Source organism: Chiloscyllium plagiosum, unplaced genomic scaffold (assembly GCF_037043375.1).
Source record: "Chiloscyllium plagiosum isolate Xiang-an unplaced genomic scaffold, Cpla_swu_hap1 HiC_scaffold_25, whole genome shotgun sequence".
NCBI lineage: Eukaryota > Metazoa > Chordata > Chondrichthyes > Orectolobiformes > Hemiscylliidae > Chiloscyllium > Chiloscyllium plagiosum.
Genome location: NW_028270163.1, coordinates 52,777,196 through 52,796,962, shown reverse-complemented (window position 1 = coordinate 52,796,962; position 19,767 = coordinate 52,777,196). Strand labels below are relative to the sequence as shown.

The 19,767-nt window shown below is 39.2% G+C and overlaps 1 protein-coding gene across 6 annotated transcripts in view; it reads right to left on the bottom strand.

Annotated features, from left to right (window-relative positions):
• Positions 1-19,767, bottom strand: part of helz (helicase with zinc finger) — a 276,040-nt gene that overhangs the window by 179,088 nt on the left and 77,185 nt on the right. For all 6 annotated transcript variants that reach the window (XM_043715064.2, XM_043715069.2, XM_043715066.2 and 3 more), the window contains one exon: positions 18,106-18,373. In XM_043715064.2, the coding sequence (XP_043570999.2) occupies positions 18,106-18,373 (268 nt within the window). The remainder of the gene's footprint in view (positions 1-18,105; positions 18,374-19,767) is intronic.

Sequence of the window (19,767 nt, the reverse complement as noted above, 5' to 3'; positions counted from 1 at the left end):
ATCGTCAATTACGGAGGAACCCAATACCTCTGCTCAAAAACAAGACTGAAGCACTTGTAAACATCTTCAGCCGGAAGTACCAAATGGACTCCTCAGCCTCCTTCTGAGTTCTGAGCAACACAGATGTCATTTTTCAGCAAATTCAATTCACTTTACCTGAAGTGGTTGAAGGCAGATAATACTATGAAGACAAAAGAGAAAATGCTGGAAAATCTCAGCAGGTCTGACAGCATCTGTAAGGAGAGAAAAGAGCTGACGTTTCGCGTCTAACTGACCCTTTGTCAAAGCTAAAGAAAAGGGGGGAATAGGGTGGTATTTCTACGAGGCTGAGAGAAGGTGAGTCATGGCTCCAGAAGGAAAGGTAGCAATAAAGAGGTGATAATGACAGTGCATGGAGAGATTATAGGGAGATTAGGAGCTGTGAATGACCAAGGCTGTGTGACAAAATATGTGGGGGTGGGGGGGGGGGGGGAGGGATGAAGCAGAGGCAAAATGGAAAACAGGGGAGAAGGGTAGCAAAGTGGGAAGAGGAGAGGAAAAAGGTGATGAGAGAGTGGGGAGAGAGAGAGAGAGACAGACAGACAGACAGACAATCAAAAAATACGAGGTACAGAACAGTGGAAAAAAAATTTAAAAAGATAAATAAAATAAATGAAATAAAATTATGCATGCAGAGATAGTTCATGAACTCATATTTTAATACTGTGAAGACCACAGGTTATTCCAGTGATAGTATTGAAGACTTGTGCTCCAGAACAAAGTGAAGTTATTCCAGTAGTTTCAACCCTGGCATCTATCCAAAGTCGATAATTACCCACAAAGAGGACAATATCAACCAAGCTCATTACTGCACAATTAATCTACCATCAATCATCAGCCAAGTGATGGAAAGTGCTATTAACAGTTCTAACAAATAGCACTTAATCAATAACCACTGATTCAATTTAGGTCTGCCATGCAGAGATAGTTCATGAACTCATATACCCATTAACACAGCCCTGAAGTCTAAAAAACATAACTGTCCTAAATACACACAACAGATAGCGCTGTGCAAGATTATTACACATAAATTCACCAGAATCCATGTGCTACAGAGATTCAATGGATTAAGAAATCACACTCTCTCAAATTACTAAGAATTCTGCATAAATTGCTAATAAGTTAATAATCACAATTGCAAAGCCTATAAAGATTCTGGTACAGGCATCAGAAATATTGACACAGAAATAGAGTTCAAGTAGGTGAATTGTGGTACAAGGAAGCAGAGAAAAACGGTGTTTGACAATCCTTAGAGTAAGAGAAACAATTTCCTAATGTCATTTGGTATGCCTTGTCAGGCAAAAAAATTGAGAAACAACAGTTTTCTAATTCACCTGCATGATCAACATTTGATATTAAAAGCTGTCTTATTGATGAGGGCACTTAACAAATACCTGAACTTCCGATGTCCTCTTGAAGAGGAATGATTAACTCAGAGCATTAACAATACTTCAATTTTGAAGTGTTACTATGCCACCTGCTGGTGCGATGATCTGCTGTACGAGGAGGCAAAGGATAGGAGGAGTAATTGTCATCCAAAGTACTTCTGAAATCTTTGGATGCGGTGTATATCAATGCACCCAATCTGTAAAGAAAACAAAGCTAAATCTACAAGAAGCTGGCCTTGAGATTTCCAGATGGCACCAAAATAGGAGGGATAAATAGATTAAGATTAAAGCAAGTACAAATTGGTACTGATGAATTGGGGGAAATGGGCTAAAAAAAAGTTGACTAAATTTGATCTCAATACATGTGAACTGACAACAAAAAAATTTCAAACTGTACTCCAAATGGAGGAAAGTTCAGGGCCATCAAAGGCTATATGTTCAGAAGACACTCAAGGCAGAAAACTACTCACACAAAAACCAATGATATTTTACTTTTTATCATAGGGATTCAAATATCCTTTATAAAATCTTGATAAAATCCAGCTCGAGCAGGTTTAGTCTATCAGATGAATCCAGAGGCTTTAATGAAAATATAACAGAATTGCTAGCAAGTTGGCTGGTTTGGATCAAATAGATATTTAGACTGCAAAAGGAACTACTTCTTGTTAGAAAGAAAATTACAGTAAATATTTCATGGCAGATATGTAAAATAAATAGAAACTTTATGTAGTTGAGACTATAGAATTCATTTCCACAATTCATGGTTAAAGTAGAAATTGCAGTATTCAATATAGCATGGGTGGATGAAGATAATAGTAGTGGGAGAAAAAATGGGAACTTGTTGGTAAAATGTGATTATCACTTCAGGTAGCACAAGTGGTCAGTGCTTAAGCAGACTGGTTGGGCTGACTGGCTGGTTTACAATTCTATTTATTTCCATGAAAAATCAATTAATTTCTACCATTTCATGGAATACCTGCGGTTGCAGACTATAATGCACTCTTGAATGGACAGTTAAACAAAATTTAGGCTGGTGAAGTGTACATTACTACTGTCCATCTTACATCTTTGAGGTGCCAGACGTAACTCCTTTGGTGGCACTGAATCAGAAGATCAAGGGTTCAGAACTCATTCTGAAGACTAGAGGGCAAAATCTAGGTTTATGCATGATTGCAGTGTGACGAAGTGCTGCCCTATTATATTCTTCCAGATGCGACGTTAGGTCGAAACTCAGTCTGCGCTCTCAGGTAGACATAAAAGATTTCATGACTCTATTTTGGAGAAGAAATGTGGACTGGTATTCCTGGTATTTTTTTCTTTCTACCAATATCAACAAAAGAATACCAAGTCATTACATTGTTGTTTGTGCCATAAATGTTTTGCATGTTTCCTACAGTACAGCAGCTCATGGACTGAGAAGCACTTTGTAATATTGTGAGGCCATGAAAGGTGTGATATAAATGCAAGTTCTTGCTTCATGAAACAAAATGACAAGCTAATTCTCACTTTGCAGCATCTCGTTAACTGCACATCAAGGTCAACAAGCTATTGTCTGTTGCTGCACAGTCTGTTTATACATCCAGAATGAATGCAACATCTACAGGAATAGCTTGTGTTGCAGTTCAGGGCACTTTGGGGGCTATGAGTTAGTGTGCAGACAAACAACTATCACACAATCTTCAAATGATCAATCTATTCAAGGCGACTTTGAACTTTAACTGCATTCCATATTTAATTACACTACTGCAAACTTGCATGAATTCATGCCATATGAAAACTGCTGTCACTATGCAACAAACTCGACCTATAACATATTATTAATATGACCTCTGAGGCACACTTAATGGTTGAAAAAAAATTATCATGGAATTAGAAAGTATTCAAAAATGAGTTTTTAAAAAATCCCTTTTGTTGAAAATAATTGGTGAAAATCAGAGGTGACTATTAACATGACCATTGATTGTTAGAAGCATTTTGCATATAGTTTTAATCATATCCATGTACATTTTACATGTTATTACTCAGAAAACATATTTAAAATCTGTTTTTTAAGCAGTCAACGTGCTGTATAATTATTCACACACCACTTTTGCAGAACATATTACTGATTCCAGTTCTCGCTGGTCATCCACAGAGTATTTTAGACCAGCAATTGAAATATTACATCTCCAGACAGTAGCAGTTCACAACCAAGTTATTTTATAGATTAACTGATTCAAATGCATATTGTGACATATGTTGAATATTAAAACAAAAAATATGGACATTTTAATGCCTTGACAGTTGATAATTACATTAACAGTACCTGTTATCCAATATTTGAGTGCAAAATGAAAAGCTGAGAAAGCCAAAGCTCAAACAATTGAAACAATTTACACTACAGAAATTTTCCACTGACAGGGTGCTGTTATCCATACAAAAAGACATTCTACCAAGCACACAATTGAACAAAACCATGTATGAATGAATAGCAATGCCAGTGATTTGCTAGGTATGTCAGTCGTATATCTGATTAGCCAATTGAACAAACAACATATTCCTTCAGTTCTTTGTAACAGGCAGCATGCAGATCACACTCAACTAGCCTGCAGTTTGTAAAACTCAAACCAAATGTCTATTGCTAGGTAGGAGTCCACAATGATTCAGCAAGTGCTGTCAATCATGCTCAAGTCTTACAAATTTTCTAAATATCAGACAGCTTGGACTACCTATTCTTTTCTCAGCCACAGTCATCTTACCAGCCAATTATCACCCTTTCTTATTGTAGAGTAATTTGTCATCAGCATTTGGAATTTGGCATTCTTGTTTGTACAAATGCGAGATGAAAAGTTTCAGCAACAAATACGGCTTTATAACTTTGATAATCAGTTCAGAGACAATGTTTCAGTTATGTATTCAAAGACAAACATCTCATCTGAGTTTTTGACTCTTGACAGTAAATGTGCTGTCAAGTTAACTTTACCAATTAAGTTTATTCAGTTCTTGGCCAAGAAACTATTGCATACAGAAAGTCAGTTTCCATCAGATATACATTTAACCAGCGACAAACTCAATGCCAACATTATAAGATTCCTGATCAGAATCACACCCACTAATGGACATTAAAAAAAAATTTACTCAGCAAACATTTAATGTATAACTTGCCATTAAATGACACAGCCATCACATAAAATCACTTTTTAGGAGTTTCATTTTACTAAGCATTTGAATGGCTCAGTGACAAACACCCTAGGTGCAATACTGATGTTTTCTATTCGTGGACTTCAGCATTTGTATCACGATTAACTGGTCAATTGCAGAGTCTGACTGATTTCAGAGACTGCCCACATTCTCTCCCTATTCTCTGATATTTGATGTCATTAGTTTCCCAATTCCCTCACCACGTGCACATTGATTATCACTCCACTGTTTGACTTCTGCTTCCAGAAGCCATGTGGCGAGAGAAAAAAGTTAATACTCTGAACAGGTTTTGCCAGCTTATAAAATAAGTTTTGCTGTGGCAATGCAAACAAATGAATAAGAAATACTGAAACTTAGCTGTTTACTGTAGTGAAGTAATGCTGAAATATTGTTAAAGCATCTACCTATACAAGGGTTTATTAAACAACAATGACATTTAAAAGGCATCTGCCTAAGTACATGAATAGGAAAAGTTTGAAAGAAATGGGTCAAATGCAGGCAAGTGGAACTAGATCAGTTTGGGAAATTTGGTTGGTATGGACTAGTTGGATCGAAGGCTCTGTTTCGGTGCTGTATGACTATGACCTGCAGGGTACTACTTCAGCTGCTTATCTAATAGGTCCGTGCAGGATGAAGAAAAATTACAGGGAATACTGCTACATCACACATCAGAGCAATGCAAGTCACCAGGAGCTGTGGAGCCAAATTGAAAATCCAGAAATGACCTCTAGTGCTTCCACACTTGAAAACAGCCAGCAACATTCTTGATGCTTCAGAGGCACAGATTCAGAGCCTACCTGCAGCATGATCAGTAGCAGAGGGACATCACGAACTAAAGGTGAAGCAATAAACACGAGCGATTAAATTGGATTAAAAAAACAAAAATGTACAGCCTCCACGTAGAAATGGAAAATTAATTTCTATTCACAACTGTAAAGAGAAGACAATTTGCCTTTTATATCACAGGTATATTGACAAGGAATAAATGACACCACACGATGCACAATGAATTCAAGGTAGATTTCCCTCCGGCAGCAAACTTCAGACAAAACAAGTTAATAAGTTGAAAGCTCAACAGTCAAACAGGCAAAAGGCAAGGCCTGCAATGAAGTATCATTTTACATTTGCTAACTTCTGGCAAACACAAGAAATCATTCACAGATAGTGAAATTATTCAAGAAGCAAGTACTCTGGCTGCCCAGTCTTTATTCAAAGACGTTAAGAAAGAAAGAAAAAATAATAACAGTCCAGCGCTTATCACTTGGTGTTTACATAGTAGCAGAATGAGGGGAATCTTTGTCCAAAAAGACCTTTCTGCAACTACCTTATGGACAGTGAATGCTTCTCATGATAGTTCGATGGATACATTGACATGGCTGACACAGACCAGCTGATTTTTTTTTTGCATATGGTTTTTAAGGATATTCGAACTAAAGAGGATCTTCTCACCCTTTTGGCCCTTAAAGAGAAAACATGGGGTGAGGATACCTACAACAAATACAAAAAATACATGCCTGAGACAAACATTATAATCAAGAAACTTGTTTCTTTCACAACTGATGATGGTGCACCATCTCAAAATGCTCACTTTCTTCAAATCAAGGAATGAACTGTGTAGTGAGCTGTCAGACAGTGGGAGTTTGCTCAACTTCAGAATCCTTACAAACATAACGGCAAAATTGAATGAGTTGGTTTGTGAACCGTGGACAGAGAATTGACACATAATCTGTGCTGAGAATACATTCAAGTTGACTGGATCGGTGTTCCTCCCAATTTAAAAGTAAAATGCTGCAACACTTTGAATCTGGAGAAAATACTAGAAAACAAATTCAAAGACAAGAAAAATGTTTCCAGAAAACCTCTAAGTGCACCTGAGGAAATCAGCATCAATCATTTTAAAGAATTAGATGCAATCAACCAAACGAACTAAGAGGTAGATGCTGGGTTGCACTTTAATTCAAAAATGCAATCTTGTGTTTAAAAAGGTCAAAGGCACTGTTGTAAATGAAAGAATGACCCTTTAAAAATGAACCAGGACATACTCCAGAAATAAGCTGATGCTCATTGGAGGATTTAAGGATGGTTTGCTAAATAAAGGAAGTTGGTTAAGAAGAGGAGAAACCAGACTGGAGTTTGCATTGAACTGTGAAAGACAAATAAACATTTGTGGAAGATGAACCAATATGTACTTCCTTCTTCGGTAAGTATTTGACTAGCAATATAATTTGGTAGTGAGCATGAACTTCAGTCTCCTTGGGAATGAAAATAATTAAGAATTTTCTTTCTGGCAAAAGAATTGCTTCCGAAATGGCAAAGTCATATTACAGACGGTCTCCCTCTGATTACCCACAAGTCTTTGGTTTCATAATTTGAATAGTACAAACAATGGAATTACAAAAAGGTGATTTGATGTAAACTTGAGGCATGGCCGACATTTGATAAATTTAATGAGACAGTCAACCAGTCCACAGAAAAATGTGTCATAGGTTTTGATGTGTTATACAAACTACTGAAAAAAAGATATAGAAATGTCCAATTTGTGCTTGTGGTCAGATTATTACATTATATGCAAATCTCATGTGCGCATAGCTTTTTTCTTTTAACAGGAGTTCAATTTGATGGTTAATATTCTCTTAGAATAAACAACTCGTGCTCTAAATAATTTTGGGGGAGGAAACAAACATTTCTAGCTATCTCTCCAGTTAGAAACTCTGCAGTGATACAGACCTTGGCAGGGGGCTAGTGTAGGCACTTTGCTAGAAGATGTTCTGAGGTGGGTCATGCTTTTAGTAGATTTGTGGATCAAGACAAAATACTAGATTGGAATGATCGTCGAAAGCAGCTGAACCCTAGAAATGTGTCAGGATAATTAGACTCCATTCCACAAGGAGTTGTCTAAAAACCAAGAATTGAATAATTAAATTAACTGCCAATACAGACAGCTTTGATGCTGAGTATGATGAGAATCAATGGCACAAAAGCAAGCTATTGGCTGCTAAAAATTTAAGTCAAGCCATGAGTGTCTTAGTCACTAATGCATTCAATTGTAATATATAAGATAGTGGTTGCAGCTCCAAGACTATGTGGGGCTGATTGGCTAAATTGTTACTAGCAAACCCTTGAGGAGACACATAAATGTTAAGGTTAAAGAATATGAAAGCAGTAACTACTTTAGGTTTGAGAATGATAACATACTAATATCTTTTTAAGAAGTAACCCTCCCATGTCGAATAGCAGGAATGAATCATTTCCTCAGCACCAATGTCGTTTCGAGTCACATACTGATAATGCCAAGAATGTTTTGAGAACTAAAGCAAAAAAGAGCTAGGATATGAAAACATTTACTGCACCCTTAAAGAAACCACATTTGTTTTGCTGAGAAGAATTATGACTGACTTCTGGAGAGAGGAGTGCAGCTCACAAAAGGAGAATTATCTGGAAGTTGCATACACAGTTTGCTCCTTCATCAACACATTAAGCTACTGCTCAAGGATGTTAGAGTTATGGACAAGGAATATCAATCTTTATTGAGAACCCACATTTTAATGTGATGTACATTCAAATATTGGATGATACCATCACATCCAGATTTAAGTGTTCCATTAGACTGGGAATAGGGTTGTGGCTATGAACTCAAACATAGGGTACAATGATCAAAATATTTATGTTATATTTTGGAAGTATGGCTACCGGATTCAGCATATCTCTGGTAATAAACAAGATGGCCAAACAAACAAAAGTGGATAATGTGGTGGACCACTGAGTTGGCAAAGCTCTTGGAACACCAATAAAATCTCAAAAATATTGAAGGGGAATTTATGAATTATAGGTTTAGGGGCATGCGTGAGAACTTAAATATAGTTTATGTACATTGATGAAGAAAGTTCATTTGGTGATGGTTTGCATGAAAGAAATTATGCAGTAGCTGATGAAATGTTACACAAGATATTTGCAGTTCAGCCAAGTTACAAGCTAAACGCAGCTCTGGCATGGCAGTACATGCCAAATATTTCTTGAAGATGCTTGGGGGATTAACTTATGCCAAACGTCGCACACAGCTGTGATTTAAACTTGCATTCTATGCAATGTCATGATCCTCTGGCCTGACAGGAACAAATACTAGCTCCACTTTCTTCGTTCACCTCAACACTATAATGCTAGCAGGAAAGTAAAAAGTTGAAGCATCAGAAAAACATTTGGAGAGCATTAGGTATCATATAGGAAGATGGTAATTCAACTCAATTATTAATCCAGAACGCCGGCTAACTGAGGGCATGGGTTTGAATCCCACTATGCTGGTGAAATTAGAATTCAATAAAATGCAGAACAAAAAGCTAGCATAATGGGAACCACTGCTTATTGTCATAAAACTCTATCTTGTTCACAAATATCCTTTGCAAAGGAAATCTGCCATCTTTACCTAAACTGACCTACATGCAACTCCAGCAATGTGGTTGATTGTTATCTTGCATTCTTAACTGCCTTCTGAAATTACCTAGCACTCATTTGGATCAAACTGTTAAAAAGTCAAAAAAGGAGGAATTAAACTGAATGAACAATCTGGCATTAACCCAGAATTTATAATTGCAAACACAGCCCTGTTGACCCTGCAAAATCCTCCTTGCAAACATAGGCAGCACCATCCAACAGACTAGATAAGCAATGACCTGAGAATCATACTGACAGAATTACACTGACAGACAATGCCCAAGACAACAAACACTGGGTATACCCTATCAGGACAGACCCACCACAGTTCGAAGAAGTTGCACTGTGCATTCTCAGCATTGACTCTCGACCCAAGAAATCTTATGGCATCAGGTCGAATATGGACAAGGACGCCTCCAGCTGATTACCAACAACCACACCTCTCTCTGCAGATGAATCAATATTTCTCCATGTGGAGTTACCACCAGGAGTGAGAAGGGCAAACAATGTAGTCCAGATAGAGGATTTCCAAGTCCATCACTGTGAGCTGCATTGAGGAACACAGCTGGCCAAGTCCAATAGGAAATGCCTGTTAGACAGCATATGTGGCAGGTGACAACAGAACAAACAAGAGGAAAAAAATCTACTTTAATTCATCGTTACCTGCCTGCTGCAGATATGCTCATCCATGACAGTGCTGGTAGGGGTGACCACTCCACAATCCTTGGAGAGGCAAAGTCCACCTTAACATTGAACATATCCTCCATACGTTTTGTGACACTACCACGCTAAACTGCACAGAATGCAAACAGATCTGGCGAATCAAGACTGGGCAACCATGAACAAACTGTGGGTTATCAACTGTAGAATTGCACTCAATCATAGTCTATAGAATCAAAGCTCATGACATCCCCCACTCTACCAACTTTAATTCAGGAAATCAACTCCTGTTCAATGAAGAGTACAGGAGGGCATGCCAGCAGCACCAGGCATACCTAACAATGAGGTATTAATCTAGTGAGGGTACAACACAGGGCTGCTTGCATGTCAAGTAGCAGAAGCAGCATGCAATAGAGAGGACTAGGTGATCCCACAACCAACAGATCAAATCTAAGCTCTGCAGTTCTGCCACACCCAACTGTGAATGGTGGAATTCTCCACAAATATTTCCATTCTGAACAATGAGGGAATCCAGCATATCAGTGCAAAAGGAGAAGGCCGAAGCATTTGCCAAGTGGATGATCTACTACAGCATCCTTCCAAATATCCTCAACATTACAGATGGCAGTCTACAACCAATTCAATTCACTCCATATGATATGAAGAAATGGCTAAAGACATTCAATACTGCAAAGGCTATGAGCCCTGACAGCATTCTGGCAGTAACGCTGTTCTCGCCCCGCTACATTATGCAGCTGACAGGTGAAAAATTTGCCAGGTATGTCCTACATCCTAAAAACAGGACAAATCCAATCAAATTACTTATCTACCAGAGTCACTCAGATCCTGACGTCATTATAACTTGGTTCAAACAAGGACAAAGAGCCTATTCTTGAGGTAAGGTGATAGCAACTGCCCTTAACATTAAGGCATTTGACAGAATGAGGCATCAAGGAGCCTGAGCAAAACTAGAGTCAATGTGAATTAGGATGATATAAAGTTCAAAGGAAGAAAGATATGGTTGTTGGAAATCAATCATCTCTGCCCTAGGACATCACTGCAGGACTGTCACTGGGTAGTATTCTTGGCCAAACCAGCAGCTTCATCATGGACCTTCCCTTCATCATAATGTTAGAAGTGAGAATGTTCAGCATTGTAAACATCCTCAGATACTAAAGCAGTTTGTGGCTGTATACAGCATGACATGGACAACATTCAGAGCTGAAAATGTGTTGCTGGAACAGCGCAGCAGGTCAGGCAGCATCCAGGGAACAGGAGAATCGACGTTTCGGGAATTCCTGAATAAGGGCTTATGCCCGAAACGTCGATTCTCCTGTTCCCTGGATACTGCCTGACCTGCTGCGCTTTTCCAGCAACACATTTTCAGCTCTGACCTCCAGCATCTGCAGACCTCACTTTCTCCTCATGGACAACATTCAGGCTTGGTAGATAAATGGCAAATAACACTTGCACTACACATTTTCCACGCAATGACCATCTCGAACAAGCAACAAATCCAACTATCGTCTCTTGAGTGGCATTACCAGTGCTGACTCCCTCACCATCAACATTTGCATGGTTCTATTAGCCAGACAGTGAACTGGACTACTCACACAGTAGTTAAGAGGCTAGGAATTCTAAAGTGACCTTGGTCATGAGCAAGATTATTAAGAATGAGATTATGGAGTACTTGGAAGCGCATGGTAAAATAGAGCTGAGTCAACATGGCTTTGCCAAGAGCTCTTTCGTTGAGGTAAGAAGCAAGTTAGACAAAGGAGAGCCAGGGGATGACATCTAACTGGATTTCCACAAGTCCTTTGACCAGGTGTTGCATAGGAGGCACATGTAGTGAGGAGGAAGCCAAGAGGCTGCAGAAGGACTTGGACAGGCTAGTAGGGTGGGCAAAGAAGTGGCAAATGGAATATAACGTGGGAGTGAGAGTGGTTATATACTTTGGCCAGAAGAATAAAGATGCAGATTATTTTCTGTGGGGGAAAATGTTTCAGAAATCTGAAGTACAAAGAATCATAGAACCCCTACAGCGCAGGAGGCAGCCATTTGACACACTGTGTCTGCACCTACACTCCAAAGAACATCCCACCTAGACCTAGCCCCCTACCATATCCCGTAACCTAACATTTACCATGGCTAGTCCACCTAGTCTACACACCCCTGAACGCTATGGACAATTACAATGTTGCCAATCCACCTAACCTGCACATCTTTGCACTGTGGGAGGAAACCAGAGCCCCCGAAGGAAACCAATGCAGACAAGAGGGTGGTGGTGGAGGGTTGTCTTTCAGACTGGAGGCCTGTGACCTGTGGAGTGCCACAAGGATTGGTGCTGGGTCCTCTACTTTTTGTCATTTACATAAATAATTGAGATGAGAGCATAAGTGATACAGTTAGTAAGTTTGCAGATGACACCAAAATTAGAGGGGTAGTGGACAGCAAAGAGGGTTACCTCAGATTACAACAGGATCTTGACCAGATGGGCCAATGGTCTGAGAAGTGGCAGATGGAGTTTAATTCAGATAAATGCAAGGTGCTGCATTTTGGGAAAGCAAATCTTAGCAGGATATATACACTTAATGGTAAGGTCCTGGGGAGTGTTGCTGAACAAAGAGACCTTGGAGTGCAGGTTCATAGCTCCTTGAAAGTGGAGTCGCAGGTAGATAGGATAGTGAAGGAGGCGTTTGGTATGCTTCTCTTTATTGGTCAGAGTATTGAGTACAGGGGTTGGGAGGTCATGTTGCAGCTGTACAGGACATTGGTTAGGCCACTGTTGGAATATTGTGTGAAATTCTGGTCTCCTTCCCATCGGAAAGATGTTGTGAAATTTGAAAGGGTTCAGAAGAGATTTACAAGGATGTTGCCAGGGTTGGAGGATTTGAGCTGTAGAAAACAGGCTGGGGCTGTTTTCCCTGGAGCGTCGGAGGATGAGGGGTGACCTTATAGAGGTTTACAAAATTATGAGGGGCATGGATAGGATAAATAGACAAAGTCTCTTCCCTGGGATTGGGGAGTCCAGAACTAGAGAGCATAGGTTTAGGGTGAGAGGGGAAAGATATAAAAGAAACGTAAGGGGCAACCTTTTCATGCAGAGGGTGGTACGTGTATGGAATGAGCTGCCAGAGGAAGTGATGGAGGCTGGTACAATTGCAACATTTAAGAGGCATTTGGATGGGTATATGAATAGAAAGGGTTTGGAGGGATATGGGCCGGGTGCTGGCAGGTGGGACTAGATTGGGTTGGGATATGTGGTCGGCATAGACGGGTTGGACCGAAGGGTCTGTTTCCATGCTATACATCTCTATGACTCTATGTGCAAACTCCACATAGACAGTTGCCTGAGCCTGGAACCAAACTCTGGCACTGAGAGGCAGCAATCCTAACCACTGAGCCACTATACCACTGACTAAACATTGTTTTAAAGTGTCCAGCCTTAACTTCTACACTAAGAAGGCGTCCTATTTCAGGATTCTCTTGAGGTTAACAGGCAGGCTCAGCTGGCAGGCAGTTCAAAAGGCAAATGCAATATTAGCATTCATTTCAACAAGGCTAGAATGCAAGAGCAGAGATGCACTGCTGAGGATGTATAAGAAATATTGTGGGCAGTTTTGGGCCCAATATCGATGAAAGGATGCGTTGGCATTGTGAGTTGAGGGGAGGCTTACAAGAATGATCCCAGGGATGAAGGGCTTGTCATATGAGGAGCAGTTGAGGACCCTGGATCTGTACTCAATGGAGTTTAGAAAGATGAGGGGGACATCATTGAAACTTACAAAACATGGGGAGGCCTGGATAGAGTGGACATAGAAAAAATGTTTCCACTAGAAGAAACTAGGACCGAGGACAGCCTCTGAGTAAAGGGGCAACCCTTTAGAACGAGGAGGAATGTCTTCAGTCAGAGGGTAGTGAATCTGTGGAACTCATTGCCACAGAAGACTGTTAAGGTCAAGTCATGGAATGTCTTTAAGAAAGAGATAGATGCGTTTTGGATTAGTAAAGGGATCAAGGGTTACAGGGAAAAGGCAGGAGAATGGGTTTGAGAAACAAATCAGACACAACTGAATGGTGGAGCTGAATGGTCTAATTCTGCTCCTGTATCTAATGGTCAATCGTGCAGTGAGTCCAGATGCAACCTTGGTGTGTTAGAACTGAAGCCTTTTGATAGTTAATTGGTGAATAGGAGAAAACTGTCACAGATGATTTGGTGATAGAGAAAGCTGTTCAGTTGTGTGATAACAGGTCTAGATATAAGAAAAGAAAGGGTTGGGATTGAGCATAACATTTAGCATGGCACAATTGGTACCACTCAGGTCTGAGATTCATAATATCATAGGATCAAACTCTATTTCATGATCATCGAAATGAGACTGACACTGCAGTACTATCCTGGAATGATCAGGTGATTCTTGTACTAAAATAAAGGATAAGTTTGGGTAGGAACTCTTGTGGTGCAGTGGCTGTGTCCCTCACTTTGTGCTAGGAGACTGAGGTTCAAGTCCGACCTGCTCTGTAGGTGTGTAACGATATGTCTGAACAGGTTGGTTAAGATATACAAAACTAGTGGGACAAATACATCTTGTTCAGCAGTTTAAACCATAAAGATCTGGTTTTGCCCGACAAAGCAGAGTGGTTAGGAAGAGACAGACCAGGATGAAATCTTAGTTGACAGAAGAAACACAAACAAACAGTTGTTGAAGGCAGACTGACTCCCATATACTGTTTTGGTAAATTGATATCTAGCAATGTAGCAAAACAGACCAGAATAGTCATATGTTTCTCCTATGCCAATGTTGCAAGTTCTTCAAAAGAGCAAAACAATGTGAAACCAAATCAAAAACATGCATTCTTACTTTTCATGGAGGTGAATTTCTTAGATTTGCCATGTCCTAATATTATTTTATTCTCTCTCATCATGACATTGCTGAGTTTGATGAGCAATCTGGTCTTATATGACCACTGGAAAAGCAGATAGAACTTGCAATTAAAAAGAACTCTTATTCCAATCTTGGAACATTCTAAAACACTGTTGAGAAGTCAGAAGCAAATACAACAGTCAAAGCACTGAAGGTCCCACAGTAAATGAGAGACTCATTACATAGTGGTGGAATATGATTGAAGTAAAATTATTGATCAGGATGAGGAGAGTTCTGCTCTTTTCTGAACACAGCAATAGGATCTTTTCCATTTTTCTAAATGGAACTATGGTTTAAGACCCATCCCAAAGATAAAGCACAAAACCATAATCATTACTGTACTTTACTATCAGCCAAAATGATGTATATTAGCTGATGATCAAGTAATGCTACAAGAAAATGCATACTTGGTGACTATGAAGCAACAAGATATGGATGCACATTTTGTATTCTGATACTAACTCCTCTAATCAAAGATATTGGTTTTCTGTTATTTTTAGCCAAAGTAAAATATAAAATAAAGCTAAGGTTTAAAGTTTTCATTTAATTCACTCATTGCTGCACTCCATTCCCTCAGACCTTACCATGAATTTATCAAATCTGTCAGAAAGGGGAATGTTGTTGTCACCTGGTATCTACTCTTACCTTGCAGAGGCCAAGAGCAATTTTTTTAAGCATTCACTTGTAGGATGTGGGTATCGCTGGCTGACCTGCCCATCCCTAGCCATTTTAATACATCATCTCGCAGTTCTGTCTTATGCCTGTTGTAGAGAAGTTAATGCCAGCTAGAGAAACAACACCTCATTTTCTGTTTAAGCTCTTACAATCTTCTGGACTTAACATTATGTTCAACAATTCAGACCATAAACTTGCCTTTTGTTCCAAAATGCTTGTGCCCTCCAATCTCTTTCACCCTCGAACTTTCCCCTGACTTGCTCATTTTCACACTTCTTTCCACTACTCTTTTTCACAGAAAACCCATCACTTTTCTAACTTTCTCAAATTCCAAAGAACAGTAATATTCGACTTGAAACATCATTTCTCCCTTTCTAAAACTTCTTTTCTGTTGTGAAATATTAAAGTGCTCATGCATAGCAGTAAACAGCAAGGTCAGAAGCATATAATGGAGACAAAATGAAGGCACTTAAAAGACCTGGAGGATCCTTGGCACAACATATTGGAAAATAAAATGTGTTGTTTCATTCAGGCAGACAGTTTTAGCCAGCGTTAAACACAGCTTCCAGATTTCTGAGTTGCGCTGGTTAATGAGCAGCAGGCCTATGTGGTGCAACATAGATCAGGTCCATATCACAGCCTGTGCTGAGTTATTTGATCTTAACTTTAGCTGTAATATGTGAATTACAGATGGTCTCAGCATTCTTGCTTTAAGTGGGTGAAAGGACTTAAAGAGTAAGGCAAGCAAAGTTGGTCAAGATTGTTGTTATTGTGCCTAATGACCACTATCAAAATTGAGTACGGGGCAAGAAATACTCAACTGTGACACCTAAGTGGTCAAATATTTTACTAACAGTGAGACTCAGATGAATAGTTATTGGGTGAGGCACCAGAGGACTTTATATCCTTGGAATAATTAGCCAGCAAATCAATACCTGCAGAAAAATAGAGGAAAAAGAGAAGCACTTTACTAAAGCTTACATAGTCTGTCATCAAGTAACTGAACATGTAACATATCAAGTAACCAAATATTGATACATATTTTTAATCAACCTGCTCCGACGTGTTACGGTACACCTGTGGAGCAGATGAAACTTGAACTGATGCATCCTGGCTCACAGGTAGGGACACTACAACTGGATCACAAGAGCCATACTGTCCAACATGAAAAGGGAAAGCAGCAAACTAGTTAATTTGCTCTCTTCAAAAATAATTTATATTCTAAATTTAAATAAAGTCAAATATATAGACTTGTGCAAATTTCATGAAAACTATTTTCAAGCATTATCAAAATCAGGAAAATAGAATTAAAATGAATAGAACTGTCAAAGTGCAAGCCTTTCAATATATGGATGGTGTATTTTTCTTGCAGTGCAAATTAAAACAAGCTCGAGTTTTAAAATAAAATAAGTGGCTATCACATCTTTGCAGTTATGTTAATTATGTTAATTGAAAAAATGCAAGTAAAAGCAATTTACATTATATTTGAATTATAAAGGGTGAATCAGTTATTCTATTCCTACAGCTAAATACAACTTTTCTACAAGTGAAAGTGCAAGTGAAACAATCCTAATTTAAACGATCACTGCAGCTGTTCTGACTGTCAACCCAGGGGTTCCCTCGAAATGAAGGCTGGCCCTAATACCCAAAAAATGTAATTCATAGGAGATATGGGATAGATGCACTGTCACCGTGCCTAACTCTTGGATGACAGATCTTATGTGTCATAAGTGCTCCATCTGGTGGAAGAATTGCTGTTACATAATAAAGAAAAACCGTTTTAACCAAACTCTGAAGGCATGTGAACAGATGAAAAATAGTAACTGGTGATTCAAGAAACAGTTCAAAACATTTGTACTGATGGCTTTGATGAACTCAAACGTCAATTGCAAAGATCTTTGTATGGCTTCCAATGTTGACAATAAAAGAGTTGTCAACTTATATTCGAGTATATGAGTACGAAATCTTCAAAACAAAAAAGGGAGTTAAGGAACTGTGTCAATCACACTCCTACCAACCCCTTCCCAGAAGCAAGTACTGAAGTCAATTGCACCACTATTATTGTCACCCTGACAAAAATAACAGGTCATCAAAAATCAAACTAAATCTGGGTCTTTCTAGTCTCTCTTGTTCACAACACACCTGGTGCAAATCATCAAGCATCGGGGAGATGCTGAGGAAAAAAAATTAAAAGCTAAGCATAGAGTTAGATAGCATCGAAACAGACCCTTCAGTCCAAATCACCTGCGCTGACCAGACATCCTGAACTGATCTAGTCCCATTTGCCAGCATTTGGCCCATAACCCTTTAAATCCTTCCTATTCACGTACCCATCCAGATGTCTTTTAAATGCAGTAATTCTTGTTTGATAAATTTTTGCATAGGTCAATGCTTTAATAATATTTCAGCAGACCATCACTACGGTGAACAGCTAAGTTCCAAAAAGAAATTAAAAAAATCAAGATCCTCTTCAATAACTGAAACATCCCTGAGCAGGAGCCACTGAGCATCAGTGTCAAATCAGCATTTTTGAAATAAACTGTGGAACAGTTCTGAATTAATTGTAAAGTTAGGGAAAATGAGAAAACACCACTGCAAAAGTTACTTCAAAGGCTGAAATATAAATGCCCAGAAATAAAACAATTGGCAATAATTTGATTCTGCAGCATAACAGGAGTTAAGGTTTAAATCCTTTCGCCCTGTATACAGGATCCGCTTAGCAAAAGCAAGTCATTTGCAATACATCTATAGAGACAAAAAAAGATTAACACTGTGAAACAATTAAATGTTATCTGCTACATTGTACTCACTTGCTGACTTCTTTATACTGTGCTATTTCCTCAATGTACAGTAAATCATGTAATCGAGACTGATAATTAGATTTGGTCAATGATTTGTCAAGCACAGATTGTGTGAAGAGCTGGTCTGCAGACAACGGAATCTGGTACCGGGTCAAGAGACTTTTCTCCAAGTCAGTAGTTTCATTTGGCTCAAACTCTACAATTGTTTTACAAGTGGAATCCCATCGTTTAGCTGTGGTGAGAAGTTGCTGCCTTGCTTGCATCAGGTGTTCTAAATCTGTAAATTAAATTTATAATCAGTATTTGCTTTAACTAAAAAATTGTTTCTACATCTCTGTATCATCTTCTTAGCCTCTGGGAACATGAGAAGTTAAATTAATAGAAACTAAAGAAGCACACAGATTAAACCAGAGCAGTAGGTGTTGACTTCCAGCTAGATTCAGTCAGCACAGAGCCAGCTACCTGTCTGCTCTTCAGCAACTGGGAGTAAGCTCAGTAATACCAAGTTAAACCGGCAAAGAATTAGTGACAAGCAATTATATTCAATCAGGTTTACATTACAAGGCATCTTTATTGTAGTTTCATGGCAAGGGAGTAAACATTGAATGGTCAATGTTTACTTCATGTCCTGAGTGACTTTGATGTGCATATCTATAGATGCCTGAAGGCAGTCGGACAGACAGATAAAGGCAGTTAAGATAGGCAGCACAGTGACACAGTGCAGCTTATACTCTCTACACATGCCTGCATAGGTTTCTGCCAAGTGCTCCGGTTCCCTACCACAGTCCAAAGTAGTGCAGTTTAGGTGGATTGGCCATGATAAATTACCACATACTGTCCAAGAATGTGTGTTATTTGGATTAACCATGGCAAATGCAGACTTGTGGGGATAGGGTGGTCTGGGTGGGATGTGTTTCAGTGGGTCAGTGGAGATGCGATAGTTCAAATAGCCTCAACTTGCAGGGTAAGGTTTGATGATTTTATGACATATGGGTTACTTGCCTTTACTAGTCAAAGCTTGAATACAAGAGCAAAGAGGTTGTGTTGGAGCTGGATACAATGTTAATTAGGCTACAGCTGGAGTACTGTCTACTGTTCTGGTTGCCACAGTATAGGAAGGATGTGATTGCAGAGGAGATTCATCAGAATATTGCCTCGGTTGAAGTGGTTCAGCTATGAAGATAGACGACCTAAGCTTGGGTTGTTTTCCTTGCAGCAGAGAAGGGTGAGGGACAATCTGATTGAGGTGGATAAGGAAAAACACTTCTCCTTTGAACAGAAGTCAATAACCAGAGGGCACAGTTTTAAGCTAAGAAGCATAAGGGTGAGAGCAGATTTAAGGAAACATTTTTACATTTGGAGGATGGCGGGCATCTAAAACTTATTTCCTAAAGGAATGGTAGAGGCAGGAAGCATCAAGACATTTAAATCGTATTTAGATGAACACCTGAAATGTCATATCATACAAAGCTACAGGCCAATTGTTGAAAAATGGGATTGGAATAGATAGATGCTTGATGGCTGGCATGGCCACGCTTTGGGCCAAAGAGCCTTTTGCAATGCTGTAAAAAACTATGGCTCACTCACTTCTCTTTTCGGAACACTGGAACTGCTTTGTGAGAAAGGACCAATGTCCATCACTTCCATCTATCAGCAGCCTGGTAGTTGGCT